We start from the raw sequence: 24237 nt of genomic DNA, 5'->3' as shown, positions 1-24237 counted from the left end.
ACTCGACTGTAGCATTCTCTCTCGTTTAATATATTAACAAAATATTGTGTTCACTTTCTATATCTAATGTTGACCACTCTTAAATAAAACCAAAGGTTAACCAACACATAAAAAATGATTTATGTAATCGATGTAAAGAATTTTATAAATACAAAATAATAAATTTACGCCTTTGAAACTAATTTAAAAAATAAAATTTGAATTATAATATCTTTTCACAGTACCATTTGTGTACCTGGAAATTTATTTTCTTTTGCCTTAAAATTCAAGTATAGCACTCGACTTACAAACATTTTTATACTTAAATCAAAAATGTTTATAAACTTTCCTTTAAAGTTCCCCAACTTCCTGGTGTCTCTTAACAGAGAATTATTCGTCATTAATATCGTGAAACAGATACTTTGCTTGAACCCTAAGGCAAATATAAAATGTTGCAGACTTAGTTCGGAAGTTCCCCATCACCTTGGTGTCCTTAACGTCCAACTGGGTCATGTGGTGCGGCGAGCTGGTGGAGGACGAGATGCCGTTGCCGGATCCCGCTGCCGTGGTCACATTGCCAACGCCAGTAGCCCCCGCAGAGGAATTTTGAGAATTTCTTTCGTTCAGCGTCGCATTCTGCATCCGGATGCCGCCATTGTCGACGCTATTGCTGGTCACTATGATGTGCTGGTTGGGATTGGGGTAGATCCGGGACTTGCGGCCCCTGGTGGATCCTGTGGGAGCGGGTCCAGCTGTGCTGCTGCTCCCACTGCTACTGCTGACCACCGCATCGTTCAGGTGCTTTTGGCTACTGGCCACTGATCCACTGACCGCCGAGGAGGCCACACTGCTCTCCAGATTGGTGATACTCGGCTTGGGTTCCGGCACCAACTGGTACTGGTGTTGCTGCTGCTGGTGGTGCTGCTGCTGCTGTTGCTGCTGCTGCTGCTGCGGTGGCTGTGGTTGCTGGTGGGGCTGCTGGCTGTAGCTAAGGACGGAGTTCCTTAAGTCGGCCGTGTTGGAGAACACACTAAGTGGACCCAGGGCCACCCGCTCGTTGAGGCTGTTCCGCAGGTGATCAATGGATCGATGCACGGCATGGGAGTAATCCCCGCCAGCGGGCGGGATCTCCCCGATCAACGGCGAATTGTGATGGTAGTCCAGACCACCGCCTATCGGCCGATACTCGATGAGACGGCCTTCCATTTGGCTGCTTATTAAATCTATTTTGGTTAAGTTCTAATTCACTGGACCAAGCACAATTTTTCTTCGTGGGTTGACAGGTATCTTTAGTTTTTCACTCTTACTTCGTTATATTTTATAGTTTTTGTATTAACTTTTTTATATATATCTATTGTTTAACTGTAATGTTTTTGCATATTATTATTGAGAAACACAACCCGTTTAATTCCCAACCCAAACGCAGTTCGTCCCAAATATTCAAAATTAGATTCTAAAATTAGGAATAAAGTGACTTTTGTGTTCGAATACACCTTTACCATCTTACAGTTGTTATGTAACCTGATCTGATCTAAAAAACGTATTTTAACGCATTAGCCCTTTAACACTTCATCCTCTGACCAGAGATAGACCCCGAGAATTCTCACAACTCAGTTTCTAATGAATGCGAATGCAACAATTTGAGAAGCAAAATAACTTTGTTGAAGCTCTGTTAGCGCTTTGTTGACATTGTGCCCCAACTGCCAAAGCCAATATTAAATAAAGGGGAAATAACAGAAACGAAGCTCCACTGAAAACCTGCGAGATCCGACCGCAAAAACGCTTTGGTTTCGACTGGGTGCACCGGGGAGCTGGAAAAGCGACTTTTTGTCTCCGCTTTTGTTGTCCTAAATCTAACGCCATTTTTTCCACGGTTCACTTTTATTTTGCATTTTCAATTGGTACGCCTGCTCACATTTTTTCCTTATTCCCCTTTACGTTTTTACGCGACAAAAATATTTTTTCCACACGAATTTGGCTTTTTGGGCTGGGGTTCGACTTTTTGCGAAGCGATTTCGTTTTTCCATTTTCTATGCATTTTTCTTTTTGGACTGCCTTCGATTAGATTTTTTTCTATATACTATATTTGTATAAATGCTTGGCTGTGCTTTTTCAACCTCCACCGGGTTTTTCGATTTTTTGTGGATAGCTAGGTGCAGACATGCCGCAGACATCCTGTGGAATTTTCCAGGTGAAAGTCCTCAATGGTATTTTTCTGCTCGGTTTTTTATTGGAGTGCTCCAATTCGATAGCTTCTAGTTCTAAACGCGACAAATTATTCATTCATGAGTTAAGCATTTGTTTGCTTTGTTGGGCTGTCAATGTGGCTCTTTTTCAACTTGTTTTTATCAGTTTGTTTAGATATAAATGGAAATGGATTTTTTGAGTCTATAGCATTGACCTTGCCATTTTTGGGTGTTAGATATTTGCCGGTTTAAAAAAATTGGCAAAATAGATTTGTCAACACTTTTGCTGCTGACATGAAAATGCAAGCGAGCGAACTGGGGCTTTGGTTTAATTATTGCAAGTGTTAATGCATGATTAAAAAATTATTAATGAAATTGAAATGTAAGAGCTGAGAGGTTGTCTGAGAATTAATTGACATGCCAATGAACTATAGAATGCCTGGCGGAAAATTTCAGAATGCGAAATGAATTTAAATGATTTTCCTGCTTGAAATGGAAACCAGAAGCATAGTACATAAATAGTACATTTTTAAATTTTGTAATGTGTTCCTAATTAAATTAGGTTCAATCTTTTGTAACGACTCACTCTGTGTTTAGGTGTCCGTAACTGATAACGAAAGGATCTGTGCTCATTATGAAATACATCTTTCTTTTTGCGCAAAAGGTATATTAGCCCACTGCCCCACACCTGCTGCTGCCAGTTAGGCGTTGTGATTTCTTTTTTTATTGGTTCGCTAAATATTGACTTTTTTGACATGGCCATTTAATTTATATAGGAAGCTGTACAAACATTCAGCCCAGGCGAGTACATAGGCGGATTGCACATAATGTATTAATGGCGCAAAACAAAAATGCAAAAAAAAAACGCATTTGCAACTAAAATCAAAAAACTGAAACTGGGGAAAATATGATGCCTCTGTCTGTGTTTGCATTTACACTGGGTTTGGGGGTTTGGGACCTGGGGTTTTCCGATTGTGTTAATGCGTAGTTTGGGCTTTTAACTAATTAACATTTAGCGGTTTGGCAATATTCTGGTCCTGCGCCCCAGCTTCATTCCCTCCCAGATTGGCGGGGGATGTTATTAATTGAAAAATGTGTAAAAAGTTTTGCGCGCTCTTTTATTATTCATAATTTGCTGTTGTTGCTGTGTTTTTTTATTTAATTCTGATTAATGCATTTTTCACACCGCTCTTTAGGTTTTTGTATTAACTTGTTCAGAATCACAAAAATATTTCTACTTTTTCCACAGTTTTTTTTTATTGTTTCAGTTTATGAAAAATGCATTGCGCCATGTTATGTGATACTTTTTTTTCGTTGTGTTCACCTTTTTACATGGCTAGTTTCTTATGCATTTTAATGATATTTATTTTCACATTTTGCCATAGGAGTTGATTTTGTCAGCTTTTTGCACTAATCATTAATTAATTTCACATCACTTAAAATATGCAATTAATTTTATGTGTGTTTGCCATAATTAAAAATAATGTGTTCATCTTATTAGAAGCGTACGCCCGAGGGACCCTTGTAAGCGTTCTTATCGCCGCGCTAGTCTTTGATTAACTGATCGCTCTGAAAATGATTTTAGCCCAAACATCCAACATCCAACTGGAGCAACAGCTGCTGACCAAAAGTTTCGATTAACGGCTGGTTATGCGAGCAATAATAACTGAAATGCCACTCCGGCGGTGGCCCAGCGATCTTCTCAGCCTATCGAGTTTCGGGAACCCAAAAATCACGCTGGACCAGCTCCGAATCAGGTGTTCTGCGGTGCCCAATTAGTTTCAGCTTGATTGGACCGGATCAACTCAAGGCTCGAGTCGGTGAAGTCGAGTGGAAAAATATTTGGCCATCGAGCGTTTGACATTGCGACCACAATTGGGCTGCGAACCTTTGAGAAAACGAGCCCGACAGCCCAGCGGGTCTCATGGTTTCGATTAGGATAACCCTTTTAAGTTGATGTCAGCTTCGAGAGCTTGGGATCAACAGAGTTAGATCTTCATAATTACTAATTTTCAGTAGTCTTTCCAAAGTCTTTCCAATCCAGATTGGATATTGCTGATATCTTTGTTTTTATGTATGCATATCTGTATTAAACTCCGATATTTCTTCACAAATTCAAATTATTTCAATACTCCTTATCTACTCCTACTAATCCTTTCAGTCATGTAGTTTTTCTATGGCAACAGAACGTAAAAATAATGAAAGCTAAAATCTATCTTCTGGGAAATAAGATATTTCTTGCAATAGGTAATCAATTACTGAATACCTTCACATTTCTGTATGTTATATATTTGGAGACTCAAATGTATAGCTTATATATATACTTGGACGGATTTACTGCTTTGAACTCTATTTAAATTACTTTGTGTAACACAGGTTAATTATCTTTCTTTTATAAGAATTTAAAATGCCTAATGCCGTTTTGTTATCAAGTCACATTGAGACGTGCTTTGAGATCACAAAGCTAATTACTTAGTTTTTTAAATACTTCGAAATTATTATGTGCTGTATGAGAATTAAAACTGTAGAAGAAAACGGTAAAAGACAAAGGATCTTTGTATTTCCCCTTGAGTATAAAAATTCAGTTTTGGCCATCACATCTGATTTGGAAATGGGTTGCTTGCTCGCACGCCCAAGTGGCAGGAGTTGTTTTGACCTTGATATTGAGCACAAGAAACAGCTGATACGCGGTGCAGGCACACCATCACATGCACGGCGACCGGCGAGGAACATTTATTATTTATACGTAAAGCCCGCCAGCTTCCCCGCAAACACACACATACACACACACTCCAAGACACCAGGACCCCAGGACACGCTCAGAAGGAAAACAAAGCCAGCTGTGGCTGCTTGGCTGGCTTTCTTCTGGGTTTTTCTGCACGTGACCAAGACAAGGACGCGTTGCGTTTGAATCTCGCGTATCCTTAAGATGCACACCCACACTCGCACGCCCGATATTCTTTTCCTGGCCAACAACAATAAATAAAAACACACACACTGGTGAGCGAGCGGGGAAGGCGGAAAACGTTGAAAAGCGCGCACACGTACCACCGGAAACGGAAACGGAGACCGAGACCAAGTCAAGAAAAAACCCACTGCCTGTGTGTGTGAGTTTTCGCTTGTTTTTTCTCAATATTTTCGCATTTTTTCGTTGGAGCCTTCCTTGCGGCTGAGATACTTTTTCTTAACGTTGCCGCGACGACGAGCAGGAGGCGAAGGAGTTTCGCCGAAGACGTTTCTCGTGGTGTTGTCGTGTTGTTATTTCGCTGGCTGCACTGGTAGTAGTGGTCACACGCGCATCCACATTCACATCCACTTCCGTATCCGTATCGGTATCGTTATCCTTTGTTGATATCGTCCTCGGCGGTACGGACTCAAGGAACATGTTGCGCACGGAGAAAAAACACGGAGCAGACTGAACGGACTTGGCGAGCGTGCTGGAGCCGAGAGCACGATCCGTCACCAATGTAAAAACTCAACTAAAGCGATGATGAAAAAATCTGAAACAATATATTTTTGGGGGGCGAACCGCACACACAGATACTCTCCAGAACACACACACAGATGCAAAAGCGACGCAGCATCGACAGGCAGACAGACAAAACGCGCACTAACACCACTGCGAAGCTTCAAAACGCAGCGGCAGCAGAGTCCTTCTGTGTGTCTGTGTGTGTGTGTGTGGGCTTGTGGGTGGCAGTGGGTGGTGTGGGTGTGGGCCTGGCTTACTAAAGGCCGCCGCCGGCCGACACAAACACTCACACAGCCAAGCGGTAACTTCGAAAAAAAAGCAGCGGCCGCAGCAGCAGCGCCAACAACTAAGCGAGCAAAAAAATCAAATACAACAAAAAAAGGACGTTGCAAAGCAACAAAAAAAAACCGAAAAAATATCCAAACGCACACAGAGAAAAAAGTTTTGGTTGCATAGGCGGCGAGCTGTGGCGTCGCAGTCAGCGCCTCTGCTGCCGCTATTCAAATGCTGCGGCGTCGGCAGCGCTGCCACCTGCCAGCAGCAGCAACAACAACACCACAGGAGCAGCGCCAACATTGACCCAAACTCAAAGAGGAGCGGCAAGGGGGTGGGGCAGGGGGCTCTAAAAAACGCGGAAAAAAATTGTGTAAAAAAATAAAGGGGAATTTTGCGCCGGCGACAAACCCACGCACACAAGCACATAGCCATGCCAATACACTCACACAGACGCACTGGAATTTTTTTCGCTGTTAGCCTTTGCCGCCCCAAATATCCTGTCTGCCCCTCCCCCTTCCAGCCCCTGCCCCCTTTTTTTCATTTTGTTTTGTTCGACTTTGATGCGAACGTACTTTTTTTTTATTGCGCAAAGGAGAGGGGAATGCCGCAGGAGAAAGAGAGAGCGAGAGCACACGTTTCGGTTGACTTTGCAGGCTGTATTTGTGTGCTTTTGAATTTGTTTGCGCTTTGTTTTTGTTTTTGTTTGGCACTGGTCAACAATTAACAAAAGTCATTATTGTGGCTCTGCTTTTCGCCGGCGATATTTCAGCTAAAATACCGTGAACTGGCAGATTAATCAATAGCGCCGGGAAATAGGCAACTGTTTTGGTGTTCGCCTCCTTTCTGTGGTTGCCCTTTCTAGCACTCAATCAGCCCCACATGGGTGACGCTAAAAATCCCAAAAAATGTGGCGGCAAGGGGTTGACCGCCCAAAGGGGTGGGCACAAGCAGCACTCACCTCGGGCAGCCGAAAAGCAGCAGAAAAAGCAGGAAAGGCAGCAGCCTCCGCCCTGACCTAAGCCACCGCGCTGGCTTAACTGCCAACAGCAACCACCTCACATTCGGCCACCCACTATACTCACTCCACACACTTCACCCCTTCCAGCCCCAAAAGCCCCCCCGCCATACCCAGACATCCCCAGCCACCCCACTGCTTCCCTCTGCCGACGTCGACGTCGACGTTTGTCTGCTGCCGTGGTTGCTGATATTTCTAAGTTCTTTTTTTCGCATTGCAACCTTGCCACAACTTCTTCGCCCGGCAAAGCCCTCCCACTCTTTTTTCTTCCCGGCAGTTTGCACATTTTTTCCAGCATTTTTTCCATTTCCATTTGCTGTGCATTTTTTCTCTCGGCGCACCTCCTTTTTCCCCATTTTTTTCCCTGCCACAGGAAATAAATTTTTTCCTTTCTGTCGCCCTGTCTCGCTTGCACCTTGTGCATTTTGACCCCCCTTTTGCAAAACACAATCATTTTTTTGCAGCCATTTCCCCACTGCCTTGGTGCTGTTGCTATTGCTGTTGCATTTGCATCTGTGTTTTTGCTTTTAGATTTTGTTTTTTAGGTTTTTGCATCCTGGCCCGCGGCAGAAAGAAAGGGAGAGGAAGAGCCTTAAAAAATAGCAGAGTTGCCATTGAAAAATACAATTTATTATAAATTGTTGTTTTTAGTGCCCAACTAGAATTGGGTTAGACAAAGCGCCGATTGAGCCGGAATTCTTTAACAGGTTGTTTTGCGATTTATAGTTCAATTCATAAAAGGTCACTTAGTTAACTGATTTTTCTTGTTTAAAACATATCGGACATCGTGTGTGGTGGCCAGCTTTTCAGAATTTAAATATTTTGTTTTAATACTGTATGTTTTAATTAGGGAGCTCGAAAATCAAAAATAAATAAATACATTAAATATCAATTTAAAAATAAATCTGCTCAGCTGTTGAAATTGTTTTGGGAATATTGTAGGAGTGTTCCCTAGGCGCTATACGATATCTATCTGATTTATCTATATTTCAATTAATGAATTGCTGATTTTAAGGTTCTAGGTTAGAGGACTATGCTGCCCTTTTCCGATTTTCTATGCTGCCGATTTTCGATTCTCCTGAAAAGCTTGAACGGTTTTAATATTCTGTGCTCGCTGCCACCAAATGGATCCTTAAATTGGCGAGGCCGGGATAAAAACATTTTGATCAACTTTTGTGTGTGAAAAATTAATTATCACCACGTGGCAACACTGTCAACGTGCTTTGATGCTATTTTTCCCACTCGTTTTTGCCCAGTACTCGCAGTTCAGCTCCCCTCTTTTTTGCATGTTTTGTGGATGTCCAAACATTTTTTATGCTGTTTTGTTGTATTTTTGTTCTTTTTTTTTTCTGTTTTTGCCTTTTTGAATACGCATCGGACACATATAGGGCCACACACGTATTTGAACACACACACACACACGGTCACAGGCATTCGCCAGAAAAAGTACAAAAAAGCATTTTTGGAAAAGGGAGTGGGGCAGGGGATTGCATGGGCTTATTGCGATGGATGCGTGACTCGTATTTGTGGACTTTGAATACAAACAAAACAGTCGGACACAGATAGAAACCCACACAAGTGCAATTATGAATACTGCACCCACACACACACGCCGCGTAATCACAGAGAGAGAGAGACACGCTCACTCACAGCAATGTGTGCATTTCAATACGCATTAATAACTACGAATTCAATGTGGCAGTGGCAGTGGCGGTGGCAACCATCCTCAGGATCTCAGCCCAAAGCTCACCCGCACCCTCAAATGCTCACGCACACAGGCACACACACCGGCGTCATGCAGCTGACGCCTAAAAAAAGACTACAAAAAAGCATAAAAATCAAATTCGCCGCTTTGTTCGTTAATTTTGCTGCCGCTGCAGCGCGCTGCTCTTCAATTCAGAGCAGAAACTGAAAAGTGCCGTGATAATTTTGTTTTCACTCTTTCCGTACTTTAAAGTCGCAGAAAAATCAACTCAAAAACGGGCTAATGATTACCAATTAAGTCAACAGACAGATCAACGTTTCGTTTCCTAAACAAAATACCAAGCTCAAAAATCTTGTTGAATTCTAATTTTTGTGTTTTTTACTCAACATTTTCGCTTTCCGACGTGCCCGCCGCACATGAACTGTAGCATTTTTGCTGGTTGCATTCTATGTCTGGTGGCCGCAAAACGGTTTTCCATGAATTTTTCATCCATTTAGCGTCGCCATTGAGCCATTTTCTGGGCGCTTAGAATTCATAGATACTTTAGCAAATTGTTTTTTCAGTTCGATTTTTTGCACTCTTTTTGTTTTTGGGGATTTTTAGTTTTGTATCGTGACACTGAATCTCGGTGTGACAATGAATTCTCTAGTAAAAGGGTTTTAACTGGGCTTTGATTGTCTCTAACGAATTTATTTGAATCGAACGTATAAAATGAACAGCACTGACTGGTTTATAGAAAAACGACAGACCAAATAATGATTTATGAATTATTGTTAAGTACAAAAAGTATAATACGAATTAAATTTTTTTGTATTTACGAATAGCAAATTGCCTTTTTGGTTACTTCTCAGTATCACATTATCCGCCTTATTAGTCGCACATTTTATATCTGAACAAGAGAGAACGCTATAGTCGAGTTCCCCGACTATCTGATACCCGTTACTCAGCTATTGGAAGTGCAAAGGAGAAATTTTAACACTGATAGTTTTTGGGCGTTAGAGTGGGCGTGGCAGCACTGGTTAACAAATTTGCGCTGCGTCTATTTCTCTGGAGTTTGCATGCTTAGTCAAGCTTTCTAGCTTTTGTAGTTCCTGAGATCTCGACGTTCATACGGACGGAAAGAAACACGGACAGACGGACATGGCCAGATCGACTCGGCTATTGATCCTGATCAAGAATATATATGGTTTATATGGTCTGAAACGCTTCCCTGTGCCTATTACATACTTTTGAACGAGTCTAGTATACCCTTTTACTCTACGAGTAACGGGTATAATTATCTAGAACATTTATCAAATTTATGTCATTCAAGATCCTGACGGATTGTTTAGAAATGTTAGTGTCACAGTAGGCACTGTCTACGGCTGATCGCATTTTTGTGCTGCCAGAACTATTTAAGCCGTCAGCTTTCACCCGATTCCAAATAAACCGGAAGCGCAAATAAACATTTGGGTCTAGTATTCGGAGAAGCGAGCCGATAACTTCTGCGTTGCTGAGTCAATTCGAAGTGGCCTCCCTTCGGAAATTGTTAACTGAGCAGAACAGCTGAATCAATCGCCAGCTGGATGATTAGTGGTTCTGGGAGTCAGACGCTCTCAAACTGATTTTATTTGCCGGCCGATAGTCCCACAATGCAGAACAAACGGAGGCTTCTGCGGGAGTATAGATCCTATGATGACCTTATTGAGCACTACCGCATGTTCGGGTCCCAGTCCCTGGATTCTCTGCAGGATCGCGTGGACATGAATCCCAGTGGCAGCGATGGGTTATCCACGGACGGACTCGACTTCTGTTCGCAGTCCCACTCAGGATTGCTGAGGGAGCACAACTTCAAGATTAAGTCGTACTACTACAACGTGGGGAGCTGCGTACACTGCCGGAAAAGGTGAGTTGCATTTTTGTATTACACTCAAGGGGCATTACATGTTGCTAATTATTAAAACATGGAACTTCTGAGAGGACTTTGATCAGAACTAGCCCACTTTTTTTTTAGGAAATATACTAACATGAAAAGCTGAATAACATCCATACCCTCTCAAGCCAACATTTCCCTTGCTAATCTCCTCAAGCGTGTTCCTGGTCTTCTTCCAGAATCCGCTTCGCCATGGCCAGCCTGCGGTGTCGGGCGTGTCCGCTTCGGTGCCACATCACTTGCTGCCGCCAGCTGACAGTGAACTGCATCCCCCAGCCCCAAATGACCACGAAGCGAGGAAGTCTCAGCGACTATGCGCCTCGGGTGGCGCCCATGGTGCCGGCCTTAATTGTCCATTGTGTAACGGAGATCGAGGCTCGGGGATTGCAGCAGGAGGGGCTCTACCGTGTCTCCTCAACCCGGGAGAAATGCAAGCGGCTGTGTCGCAAGCTGCTGCGTGGCAAGTGCACGCCGCATTTGGGCAATAAAGACACCCACACATTATGCTGTTGTGTGAAGGACTTCCTTCGTCAGTTGGTTCACCCCCTGATTCCCATTTACCACCGAAGGGATTTCGTGGAGGCCGCGCGGCATGACGATCCTCTGGCTGTGGAAATGGCGGTATATCTAGCGGTTCTGGAACTACATCAGGCTCACAGGGATACGTTGGCCTACCTAATGCTACACTGGCAGAGAGTTGCAGAAAGTCCTGACGTCCGTATGTCGGTCAACAATCTAGCCGTGATCTTCGCTCCAACTCTGTTCGGGGATCTAGATCTGACCCTCGAAAATGTGGTCATTTGGCAGCGGGTGCTGAAGATGCTGCTCCTCTTGCCCACCGGATTTTGGACTCAGTTCTTGGAGGTTCACCCCCTTCCCACTTCATTGGGCAGCACCTATGATTTTGAGGACCGGTACAATCAGCGCCAATGGGACAGCTCGTCCAATCTGGGATGGTCTTCGGTAAAGACCTACTTTAGATCAATGGTAAGCCCTATGTTTTCACTTTACGGATTTGGTAAAATATTATTTTCATCTAAAGATATTTATATCTTTAAGCCAAACTCAATACAAATGCCTTTAAGTGGAATTATTTTTTCAGGTTAACCTTAGCAGTACTAACCTATAGTGAAATTTTAAGGACTAGGGACATCGAGATTGGGTGAAGTCAACATTTGTAATGTTCCTTTTTTTTTATTTTATATTAGCGGCTTATTCACTACAATAATAAAATTAATAAAAATTGGATCTCTAAAATGTTATGTGTATGTTTTGTTGAATTAAAAGCGGCTAATAAACACTTATTATTGTATACGAGCCACTGAACTCAAGTACAATCCTTGGCTTATTAAATCACCATAAGCCACTCTAATAAAAATCTGCCTTACTTTTAATATTTAATTTGAAATTCGGATGATGGAATAAAAAGACGAGCGAAAATCTTATTCGCACCACATAAATAATCTAGCATCGCCCAGAGCGACGTTATCGTAAAACTATATATTTCGAGTATTGAAACATTAATAAACATTTTTAATTGAATTTGCAATTTTTTTCGGCGAACGTTGATTAATTCCCAACCGCTGAAAACATGTAAAAAATTAATAATTTCCATTTCCCATATTTATGTTTCTTTGAAGCGTAAACCAAAGCACAAAGTAAAATATTTCGCCGCGAACACATATAAATAAGTTAAAGCGCCAAGAAAAAAGTTAGCATTTTAAAAACAATTTGGAGAGTGCCGTGCAAAAAAGTGCGGCCATTAAATGCAAAAAACAAGCAAAGCAAAACAAAACTCGAATGCACTGAACGAGTGCATAAATAGACTCACTCCCAATATCAGTCGATCGGATCCCAGGCCAATATATGGCAATACTCGTACATGGACATGGTTCAAATAATGTATAATACAATCAAAAACAAACACAAACACAAAGCGAGACGGCATGTGTGTGAAGAGCATTCGCAGTGCGCTTCTGTTGCTAACCGCCAGGAATGGCAAATGGGCTGGCTGGCAATTGTTGCAGTGCACTGCAGTGGTCGCCCGTTAACGTTAACCAAATGCTAATGCCAAAGGCCACAAACAAAACGCAGGCACGCACACCAGTGCGCTTTTAGGGGCAGTTCGCACCAATACCGTGTCAGAAAAATGCTGCGAAAAAGGCGAAAAAATGCAAAAATAAATAGGCAAAACAAAAATAAAAATAGTTTACATAATTCATGTATTATATCGGATCACATTTTAATGCCCGCCGCATGTGTGCGTGTACGGAAAACATTGCCTACTTGGGGGTGCGAGTGAAAATTGTTTAACAAATGGCATGACTGCAATGTATGTGAGTGTGCGCGGCGTGTTTGTGTGCGCCTGCATAATTCGCGTGCAGTTTTTGCTTTTTTAAGACTTTTTAGCCTATTTTTATTGTTAATTAAATGAGGGGAATAACAGACACAGTCCACCGATGCATCGCGATGTGGAGCATGCAAGTGTGCGTGTGGGCATAAATTCGCGAGTATGTGTGTGGGCGTGTGTTTATTTTGATGTGCGCAACAATTTTGTGCAATTTTTCTATTTTTGTCGGCAGTTTTTCACCCGCCCGGGCATTTTCCGCTTGTTGTTCGCATGTAATTTACTAATTGATAGTGTGAGCTTGCCCCATACCGCCATGCCGCCATGCCGCCAAACCGACACGCCCCCGCCCCCCTCTACAGAGCCTCTGACCACTTGTGTAATTGTGTTAGTGCCTGCCACACATGAGCTCACACAAAGCTTAAAGCGCAGCAAGGAATAATGGAAAAAAGTAAATGCAAATGTCAAGCAAAACTAAAAAAAATGGCGGTTAAAAATAGTAGACGCGTATTATGCGTGGCGGTGTGCAGAGAGAAAAACTAAAAACCAGAATCTCTCACCAATACTAGCACAGCGTGTTACTAATAAGATAGGGTAAAAATCGCAGCGCACTTTTGTGTTTTTTTCAGTTAATTCTGCACTTTTTTGCCCCTTTGCTAGGCGTGTTCTATAATTTTATGTAAGCTTTGTGTTGGTCTACCCAAACAAGTGGGCGCGGCATGTGTCCATAAAAAGTTCCCTTTTTCCGTATTCTTCTCGCCGTTTTTTGTGGATAAGACAAATATTTTTGTTAAAGGTAAAAAACTTTAAAAAATACACGTTCGTGATTAATTTTGTTTTTAAAGGATTTCAATTACAATAAGGACTTTCCTTGGGAAAACAAATATTTGCGTTGAGTTTGGAATGTTTTTGTGAAGTGCTTTAAAAAGCTTAAAAATATGCAGAGAATGCTGCGGGAAATTATTAAATGCAGAATGCATCTTTGCTTGCTGGGCTAAAAATGGTGAGGTCCTTAAAGCGTTTTTATTTTAGGTTCTACTCTTTTAATGACTTACCATGTTCATCAAAAAGTCTGTATTCAATCAAGGCTCTTAGTTACTTATTTTAAAAATTATTTTAAAATAATGTGTGCTTTTCATTTGTCCTGTGCAAAAAAAGAACCGAATAAACCTCCTGACATGCGCCCCGAAATGGTGAACATAATTTTTGGTCAGCTGAAAAAACGGGTTGGAAAGAGCAATACCGTACCCCCCCCTGCCACCCGAACCATCGGAAAAGGATGCATGGGAAGAGGAAGAGCAGAGCACACTAACATGATAGGCTGGACGAAACATCCACACACTCACACACACACACAGGAGAAATGTGGCCAGTTCCAGCTTAAAAGGTACAAAAAAACCGGAGAGGGGAGCTGCTGCAGGACTTTTTTCATACGTACATATGAAAGTGCCAAGTGTAGTAATTCCAATTGAAGCTGGACTGGGCAACAACAAGCCGACTGCCAAAGTCCTGGAGCACGAGCAGGATCGTCGAGAAAAAACAAAAAATGCGAAGTGTGGGTAATTAAAAAAGTAGCAGCAGCCGCTTTTGAGCGTAGAAACGCACTAATTTCCAGTAGTGCAGCTCACACACACATGCAGACCGGAGCAGGGAGTACATGAATGTGCCAAAAAGAAGTACAAAATTGACACACTCACTCGCAGAAGGACGAAGTGCACACACACTAGCGCACGCATGCAGAGGAACACGAAAAAACGGAGAGCGTAGCATACTTTTAGGCATGCTGCTATTTCACTTTGTCCCGCACAAATGAACACCTTCGTCCATGTCGGCCCTCTGGCACCCCTCTGGCACCCCCACCAACAACAACCCTATCTACACCCCGTTCTACTCCCCTTAATCACCCCTTTCAGAGGGTGTGTGTGTGTGGCATCGCTCATCAGCGCTGCAAATGTTGTTAGCCTCGCACCGCAAATTGTGGGCATTGTGGGTGTGGCATATCAGCCGGACACATCATTCGTCCGAAAATGTTCGCTGTCAGCACTGCTGTTCTTCGAGAACAAAACAAAACCCGCGGAAATAGTTCACTTAACATAGCTGCTGGAAGGGAAATCTATTTTGGGAGGTTCTCAGGTGACTCTTTGGCAATGCTTAAACTGAAATTCCTGTAATATGCAAGGGGTCGAAGTGAATTGAAAGTGAGCCCAGACAAGATACGCCATCATAACTTAGGCCACCGGTATGGAATCTCACGCATATCGGTGACCCACAAGGATTCTTGGCAACAGCTCTCCTCTTACAGCTGGCACCTGCCAGGGTTCTGGCCACAAATAACCGTTAAAAAACAATAAGCTCAATTAGCAGCAATCAACGCAGGCCGTGGACGCTGCACAATTGACATTTTACGGGCAAGTGCAGCTGTTGGTTCAGGGGTTTTGGCCTGGCTTTTAGCCACGGCTTGAGTGTCAATGCAAGTGCATGGGGAGCCGCGAAAAAATGTGAGAAAACGAGGCAACATGATACGAGCACTGGCTGACTGCACTGAAAAACAGATTTCGAAAGTTTGGACCCAGATTCACCGATTCAAATGTGTACTATTCATCCCCTTGCCTAAAAATTTATTTCATCGTGGATGCCACAGACCCTTTAAAAAATGGTTTTTAGCTGCCAAAAGTTTTAACATATTATTAAAGGCTTCTGGAAGTACAGATTTTGAATAAATAAATACATTTTGAATAAAAATTACAGAGAAGAATTTTTTTCCTGTTCAAGTCCAAGTTTGTTCTAAGATCAAGAAATAGTTGGGTTTAAAAATATAAAACATATTAATTTGAGAAGTAATTACGTTCTTGGTGGCATTTGAGAATGTTCATCTCTTTTATAAAAAATCTTGACAAATATGCGTGTAAGTAAGGGTTTTCCCCCAGTGCCATTGAAATTCGAATCTTTTGTCGAGCTTAATCAAGTGGAAAATTGTAAACAAAAGCCGATGCCTTGCCGGGCCCTGTCAGAGCTTCGAATCCGATTGGACACGATCCCCCTCGGTCACCCAATCTGTCGGTCAACTGGTTCCTGCAGCGCCGTCGGCTCCGGCATAATTTAACAGTGACCACCCTTAGCCTTGAGTTCCATTGCCAGCAGCAGGCATACATATATCGAGGTATGAAAATCGAAACGGGAGCGGATGCACTCACCTGGGGGCACATTTTGCACTGATACTTTCGCCCACTTCCTCCGCCGGTGGCATGTCCACCCGCCACGGAGGAGACTCCGCCGGGTCCGCCCATTTTGCTGGCATTGATCGGCTGGGGCACCACCAGCAAAGCGGCCGCCGAAGCAGCTGCCACCGCTTGGTTGTGATGGTGGGCGGCGGCGACGGCGTGGTGGGAACTGGCGCCGAGGCTGGAATTGCCACCTACAGAGGCCCCACCGCCTCCTCCGCCAACTCCGTTGGATGCACCTAGACCCAGGCCACCTGCAATAAGAAGAAATGGAAGTCGGTCAGGTACAGGATGCCAAACACATTAGAATGGAAATATAGAAACTGAAAACACTTTTAAGTTATTTTTATTTTCAATGAACAACTATCACCAAAGTGTCCGGTATCGATGTTCGTTTCTGTAATCAGTTTCCAAGTGCCCGTAAGTCATCACCTCCCCCATCCACCCATCAACTCACCTTGTCCGGTAACCGCGTGATGCTCCAGACGATTGTCATCCAGAAAGTGACCTGCAAAAGCAATTGAGTTGTTGCATTTAGTTGTTATATGTCAGCGCAGTGGCGCCACGGCTTGGGGCAGCATTGGTGCTGCCCCACGGTTGTCCATCAAGTTCTGGTTCGGTCGCTGCTCGTTTGGCGTCCGTTGAAGTTGCCGCCGCTGACGTTCACTCACGTTGGCCATGTCGCCACCTGACCACCTGAGCAACCCGAGCAACCCAGCTCCTGGCTGCCTGATCTTTTTTCTAATTAAACTGAGACATTAGTTGGCCGTGCTGATTGCCACTGGGAAATCGCCCGAGGAGTTATGTGAAAATAGTTTCGCATTTGCCCGCGCTTTAGAATTTTTTCCCTGGCCCATTTGCGTGCAAAAATTGTGTGAATCCGTTAATGAGTTTGTCTGCCCTGCTGGAAGGCTTGGCGGACGTAAAGGGTAGCCCAGGATTTCGGGGTACTCATATAATTATGAACCATAAGCACAATAAGCGCTGGGGAAATTCCTCTGTAATCCGGCTTAGACAAACGAACTGAACCGAACCGAACCCAAGCAAACCAAACCGAATAGCTCGGTTTCTGGGCGCCCCGCTGCTATGTCAAAAACATTTCTCTAATAAAGCATTTGCAGATAATTGCTGGCCCCCGTCCACCGCCACTTCTGTGTTAATTACACGAGAGCTGGCCACTGGCGCCAGCCGGAAAGTTCAGCTAATGAACAGTGGCCTGAAAGCTAAAGCTCCTCAGCGGCATTTCAAATGGACGACCGGCAATATGAGCCGGGTGCACCAGTAAAAGTTGCCTTATTGTTAATTTGTACAAGCAGAGTATCCGATCCGAGTACATCTACATCGAAGCTAACAATGTGGACGATCGCTATCGCAACAAAGGCAACAAAGGCAACAGCAACAGCAAAAGCAAAAGCAACCGTAGCAGCAACAACGACCTTATTGGCCAATTGCCTAGCGTTGACATTATCGCTCGGCGATCATTGCCGCCAACGTCAACGCCAACAAGCTCTGGGGGTCCAGATGCAGGCTTACCTTTACCTGGCCGACTAAGCCATCCGGAGGGAAGTTGCTGCTGCAACAGTGCCTCCAAGCAGGAGCGTGTTGCTGTCAATGTTGCTTGTTGCAATGTTGGTAGTTGCAAGCTGGCTGTTGAAGCAGCAGCAACAATCCGCTACCAGCAAGCCAGGCTAAAATGTTGTTAGCATTTTAGGAATTTATGTAAACATCTTGTAAGTATTCTGCGACTGTTGTTGCTGTTGCGGCTGCTAAAGGTCAGTTTTCGGCTTATTTCGCTGCACTGAGAAAAATGTGAGCTAGCTATATAGTCCAAATATGATCGTTTCTACTTGTAATAAAATATACAACTAAAAAAAGTAATATGAAGTAATGTAAAATATATGTCAACTTTGTATCTCATTAGACATCTCAGATCTAATTATTTGAATATCAGCTTGTAAGGACCTGGCATGAAGGTTATTAAATTCAAAATGGGAAATTTCCTTTCTGTGCGATACTCCGTGGGAGTATGGGAACGGAGCGGACTGTCTTAGCGGCTTTTGTTCGGCGGCCCGCACGCGTTTTCCAATTTAGCGTTTGCATTCTTCGCCGAGTGAATTTAGATCGGTATCTGGGAGATCTGCGGTTCGCGCGCCTCGATCTGAATCTTGGAAATTCGTGATTATCGGTCGGCCTGTTTTTGTGAGCAATTAATTAACAAGAGCATTGTTGTCAGTCAGGCTCGGTACTGGGTAGATCAAGTGATCCGGTGGCTTCTTGGGATAGGTCCACTGGTGACTCACCTTTCTGCAGATTGTTGTGGTGGTGGTCGTTCATTTTGGCCTAAAAGGGAAAGGAGAACACGGATTGACATTTAGTTAATGCGTCACTAGGCGGTCCCAAGCGCTTTTGGCGGCGTGGAAAAGCCAAAAGCAATTCAGTTAATTCGATTTGCAATTGCCGGCTCTAATCTGGCCAATCCACGGTAATTGCTTGTTTTCTAATGTCAATTCATAATTATTCCACACGCATTTAATTAACCCCATCAACTTAACATTATTATCAAATATTCATTTGCAAATGTGCCAAAGTGACCTCGCATCAAAGGGCCATAAAACAATTTGGAGCGCTGTCAAAATATTTATTCATTACACAAAATTTTCTAATGACTCTCAAATCGGCAAATCGCATTACAATGTCCGGCGAAAAGCGAATGCAGTTATCACAGTGTCGCGAATAATCACGAATAACAAATGTTTTCGCCAGCTGTCAGGGCGATTCAAAGCTAAACAAGCGATAATTGATAAATGAATGGAAAAGCAAATCGAATGCGTGACAAAACCAACAGTCCAGACACATCAGCTCCACTGACAGCAAATATAAATAAAAATTCTAACCGCCAGCGAGAGTGATAGATGGAAACAGAAACGAAAAAAATGTGGAGTGCGGAAAATAGGGAAAAGAGTTGTCTAAAAAATGCCACCGCTTTCGATTGCATGTAAATTCCAAATGTGGGTTAAAATCCTTCAGCCAGACATGACCTAGGACGAACTGGCCTCCGTCGTCATCGATGCGATGCCAAAACAAAAAAGTGGAAATCGAATAAAATAAACATGGCCCGCCGCCGGCTGTGTCAAAAAATAAATGCCAGCCGGCTTTTTTCTAAACTATTTCCATATGCTTAGGTCGGGCGGGGAAGCCCCGAATGCAACAAGAAAATATAAATACAAATATTGCAGCGGCAAAACAAAAGCAAAATCTAGTCTGGCTTTGGCCAGACACAGTGGGCAATGAAAGTAAATAAGCGTGATGGGTGGTTAGATGGGTGGCTAGATGGGTGGCTAGATGGGTGGTTGGATAAATGGATGGATGCCTGGGATGTTGGGAGGTGCAGGAAGCGGAGAGCAAAACAAATCCAAAACGTTGGCGGCACGCGAGTTTAGAATTTGTTTTTGTTTCGCCCCTACCACCGGGCGGGCCATAAAGTTATGCCAGTATGTTTTAGCACCGTTCGGATACGGATACGGATACGTATCTATAGATAAACTGCCATTGCCAAAGCGAGGAGCGTTGGCATTTAGCGGCTCACTTACCTCGTACTCCTGCTTCAGGGACATCGGGTGATGCTCGCTGGCATGCTGATGACTGCGCGGCGTTGGCGGCCAAAGATTGTAATCGCTTATGTCTTTGGCATGCTGTGGTTGTTTGTTGGTTCAGCGGTTCGTTTTGTTGGTCGATTACCCGATTACCCGGCCCACAGCACATGGAATAAAAAATTTATGTCACATATTAGTGGGAATTCATTTTACTTTCTAAGCCGACTCTGAGTATTAAGGATGGCATAATTGAACAGCTGGAAAAGTGTATTTTATGTGTATAAGATGTAAGTCATTCATTAACTTCGGTAAGTACAATATGACAATTATTATGATTTTGCATGAGTTCATTTCGACTTCGCTGGCCTTGGTAATTAAATTGCATAAGATCTTTGTTTGTTCAGTGCTAAATGCAATCCAATATAAACTGCGTTTAACCAATTTTAATTCAAATTATTAATAATATTAAAATCAGTTTTTAAGAAACGCTTCCTCAAACACCTTAAAATGTTAAGCCAATTAGTTAGTGAGGCCAACTAACAATGAGTTGCTCAACTTATTATTACATTTCATTTAACTAACCTCATCTTCCTACCGACCATTTATAACCATAGATAAGTCCGGTTTCCCTTCCCTTATTAACCCTATAATGTCCAGATCCTGTTGCGTAAAAAGCAAAACTGGCACTTGACGTATGCAGAATATTTTTGCCTTGGAGCATAAATAGTTTGCTTTAGGACATGAGATGATTTCCTGAAATAATTAATCGATCGGATAACTGTTTGTGTGACCTGAAACTCAAATCCACTTTACAGCGTCATTTTTTCAAACTCTTGCATACAACATAAACATTCAGAGCGTGCCTAAATATAGTTTGCACTCTTGATCAATTGTAACAAGATCTCCGTATCCGATGGGCTCAGCAAAAAATGGTGGAAAAAAAGGGCCTGCATGAATTGGAAACCGCCAAGAAAAGTCGAACAAAAAGTGGTGGCCAACGGCTCGAAATACTAATGCAAATAAATGTGAGTGCCAATTGAAATAGAAAACCGCGCTGCACACAATCGAGGTGTCAAAGCGACGGCGGCGGCGACGGCGATGGTGAATGTCGACGAGAGCGACAAAAGTGCGGCGGCTTTTGGTGTTGGCCCAACTCAAAAACGTGAAAACGCAAAAAATCGGAGCAAAACAAAGCAGGCCAAAACACAACTAAAAAAGTGTTGCATAGCGCAAGGGGAGTTGGCCACTGTGTGATAGGCCCACACATATGCGGGTGTGCGTGTGTGTGCGTAGGTGTGCGTGGGTGTGAACCGCTGAGCGTTAGCTTTGTTGCTCTAGTTGCCTCTCCGCGCTCTCTCTCTCTCTTGCTCTTGCTGGCTCTACGGCTCCTTTGGCCAACTCTGCACCGCCCCACTCCCTGCAGCCATGACTAGTTAGTAGGAGGGCTAAAAAGAACACAGGAGTGGAAAAAAAACGCGCAGAGACAGACACACACGCACAGACGCAGCTGCTGATGTTGATGCTGATGAAGATGACCAGAGCCATGGACATGGCTGTGGACATGGGCGGAAGTCCCCTCTAACAGCCCAGCACCAAATACCAGTCCAGCAGCAGCGACAGCGGCAGCGACAACAACAGCAACAGCCACAGGAAGGCGTCGCTTGGCCCACTCCCATTTTCCATTTTCGCCAAGTTCGGTTTGCAGTACGCAGCAAAACTGGACAGGATAAAAAAGGAAGACATTTGCGAAACGCAAAAAAATGGCACAGCGCAGCAGCAGCTTTCTCTTTCTCCTCTGCTGTCTCGCTCTAAAGCTTAAAAACAAAAAAAAAAAACACAAAAACCAAAGAGTTTCTAAAGGAAAAAAATCAAAACAAATTTTTTAACCCCTTCGCCGGGCAGCTGGCAGCGACGTCGACGTCGGGCGCAGGGGGGTGTTGGGGGTGTTGGGGGTGGGGCAGATTGGGTGGCTTAGCCGCCTCTATGCAGCGTTAAAAAGTGCAAAAAATTAGGCGGAAAACGTTAAAACATTTTTTCCCTTTGCAATTGCACGTTCTGACCATCCGACAGGACTCGCACCAGAAGGACCCCGAACCCAGTCCCCAAAGCGTGTTTTGCACAATGTAGCAACCTTTGCCAGGGGTTTTAGTCCGGCTTGGTCTGGTCAGACTCCCTCTCATCCTCACAAGACGCTCCGCTCCATGCCCCTTCACCTTGGCTTTGCTGTTCCTGCTCCTGGTCCTGCTCCTTCTCCTGATCCTGCCCCTGCCTCTCTTCCTTGTGCATTCCATTTTTATTTTATTTCCTTCCTCTTCACATCTTTTTAGTCATGTTGCCACTGTCTGCTTCTATTGATTTTTTTCGCATTTAGTCGCTAAAAAAAAACTACATTTCTGCTTTTTTTCGTGTCCAAATGTTTGACCATCCGCACTTCTGTCTCATTTCTGCAATGCCCTTCGCAAAGGTTAAGACAGCTTTGCAATTCACCAAGGATATTGCTTTGCTTATAATCTTTTGGCTTTTATTTTTAATTTTGTCAAAATTTGTTTTGAAAAAATGCAAGATCTAGAAACTTGATCACACTACACTAAATTGGAGTGTATGTTTTGAACTACAAGAACAAGCCGCTTTCTTCAAGGGAATTTGAATCTTCGGCTATTCATCAGTACTTCACTTCTTGCCTAGTTTTTTGTCGCGAAGTGCAGCGGGAGCTCTGAGGTTAGAATATGTTGTCCCCGGTTCCTGTTGTTTTTGTTGCTACACAAAAATTGTGTCCAACTTTGTTGCAATTACTTTAAAAAATTGAAGTTGCTTGCGGTTTTGGCGGTTCTGCTTTCCGTCCATTTCTCTTCTCGCGCACGGAAAAAGAACTCCGTTCCCAAATCGACGTGCCGTGACTGGCCCCATTAGTCAGTTTTAGCCTCGGATACAAAATCGGACTGAAATCAAATCGTGGTTGGCGCCAAAGGAGTAAGGGTGAGCAGAGCGAACGGGTTGATTCACTTCGCTTTTCAATTTTCACTTTTTCGTTGACGGTTCTTTCCTCTAATTGAAGCGTACGTATTAATTGCAAAGCTTTGTTTTCCAACGCGCTGCGGTTGGTGGTTTCCTTAATGCGGCAGACGAGCTCGAATATGTTTTAAGGATATATAATTCATTCCCGACTAACTAATCTACTCGCATAGGGATGCTTTGGCGAAAATTAAGTGCAATATTAATTAATGAGCTTCCTTACCAACTTGGCACCGCTTGTCTCGGCCAACTAATTTCGCTAATGCAAGTGACAACAGCAGCAAAAAATGCCGTGATTGTTGACGCAGCCAGTTGGCAAAGGGCACATGAATGGCGAAAAGGATGGGCGGACATTGTTAAACTTTAAAAATTAATTAACTTCGAATATCCTTTAAGAACCATGCGGGTGTAGCAAAGTTTTAAATGGATTTCGCCAGGACTCGCTAACGAGTCCATTTAGCGGGGATTCCGGGCAGGGTGGGGTGGAGATCCAAGGTGAACCTTTCTGCCTGGACACGTCGTCGTCCTTGGAGACAATCACTCTCCATTCAAAACAATAATTTCGCTGCTCCTTGAAAAAACTGTTGGGAAACTCGCTGGAGCTCAATGAAAAGCAAGAGGAAAACAAAGAAAGACGGAACAAAAAACGGGAGGGTGAAAAACAAGACCAACAAAACAATGTTTAACGCGTCGCGCAAAGAAAAACTTGTTTACATCTTAAAAAACGCACAAAAAATGCAAAGAAAAAATTGTACGATTTTTTACACACCGTGGCACGCGAGCAGAGAGCAGAGAGTTCTGCTGGAAATTCGCAGAAGGAGCAGCGGCAAAAACAAAACTAAAAAGGTAAAAAGGTCGAAGGAAGGGGAAACTCAAAAGGATTTTTTCAGCGTCGCGTCTGCTTCGAGAAATGGAAAGGGTTAGGGGTTTAGGAACAGACGTCGAAGGGGCTGAGTTGAGTTGGCCGAAAGAGTTGTTGGCCCGAAGTTTTGCCCAGTGAAAGTGCAGGAGAAAGGTGGTAGGATGTTACTCCACTCCTGCCGAAGAATAGCAGCAGATAAGCTGATGGAATCGAAGGGAGTTTTGGCAAATCACTGGAAATGGCCTGACCTGAAGCTGGACTCCAGGGCTAAGGTCGTTGTCTTTGGCACTTATTTAAGACCTTTTTTTTCAATAAAAAATGAATTTTTTGGGAATATAAAACTGTAATACCACAGCAAGTAAACTTAAAGTGCTGACAAAAATTAATAGAACTAGACTGCAATTAAGACTCCCATTTAATTTTTACAGGCAGCTATCACTCATTTAATTCACTTAGCCCAAGTTTGCTTGCATATTAATTATGGCGCAGCTTCATTGGTCTCTTGGAACCACGACTGCAATGTCAAGTAGAAAAGTTTTCCATGCTCTACTTTTCCTCCTTTCGCAGCTGCGTCCAACTTGCTTTATCACGGAAAAGTTGCTCCGTGACGAGAAAAACTGCAAGACAAACTTCAATGACAAGTCCAAAGTTTGTACACCG

The 24237-nt window shown here is 43.4% G+C and overlaps 2 protein-coding genes across 7 annotated transcripts in view; one reads left to right on the top strand and one right to left on the bottom strand.

Moving 5' to 3' along the window:
* The window catches only part of LOC6536060 (zinc finger protein rotund), a 37571-nt gene that overhangs the window by 3874 nt on the left and 9460 nt on the right, over positions 1-24237 (bottom strand). For 4 of the 6 annotated variants that reach the window (XM_039376583.1, XM_002096634.4, XM_039376584.1 and 1 more), the window contains 4 exons: positions 19701-19802; positions 18411-18450; positions 16568-16618; positions 16084-16364 (listed from right to left, as the gene is read on the bottom strand). In XM_039376583.1, coding sequence (XP_039232517.1) covers positions 16084-16364; positions 16568-16618; positions 18411-18450; positions 19701-19802 — 474 coding nt within the window. Of the gene's footprint in view, positions 1-462; positions 3465-5343; positions 5605-16083; positions 16365-16567; positions 16619-18410; positions 18451-19700; positions 19803-24237 lie in introns of those variants that run through there. The other 2 variants (XM_039376585.1, XM_015192054.3) reach the window with 2 other exon arrangements.
* LOC6539860 (GTPase-activating protein RacGAP84C) lies at positions 9867-11799 on the top strand. Its single transcript, XM_002086704.3, is given in 3 exon segments — positions 9867-10515; positions 10722-11529; positions 11645-11799. Coding segments are annotated over 3 exon segments (1155 nt in total). The 5' UTR covers positions 9867-10195; the 3' UTR covers positions 11672-11799.

This window comes from Drosophila yakuba, chromosome 3R (genome assembly GCF_016746365.2).
Source record: "Drosophila yakuba strain Tai18E2 chromosome 3R, Prin_Dyak_Tai18E2_2.1, whole genome shotgun sequence".
Taxonomy (NCBI): Eukaryota; Metazoa; Arthropoda; class Insecta; order Diptera; family Drosophilidae; genus Drosophila; species Drosophila yakuba.
Note: the sequence above shows the minus strand (reverse complement) of the source record. Positions and strands in the feature narration are given on the sequence as shown.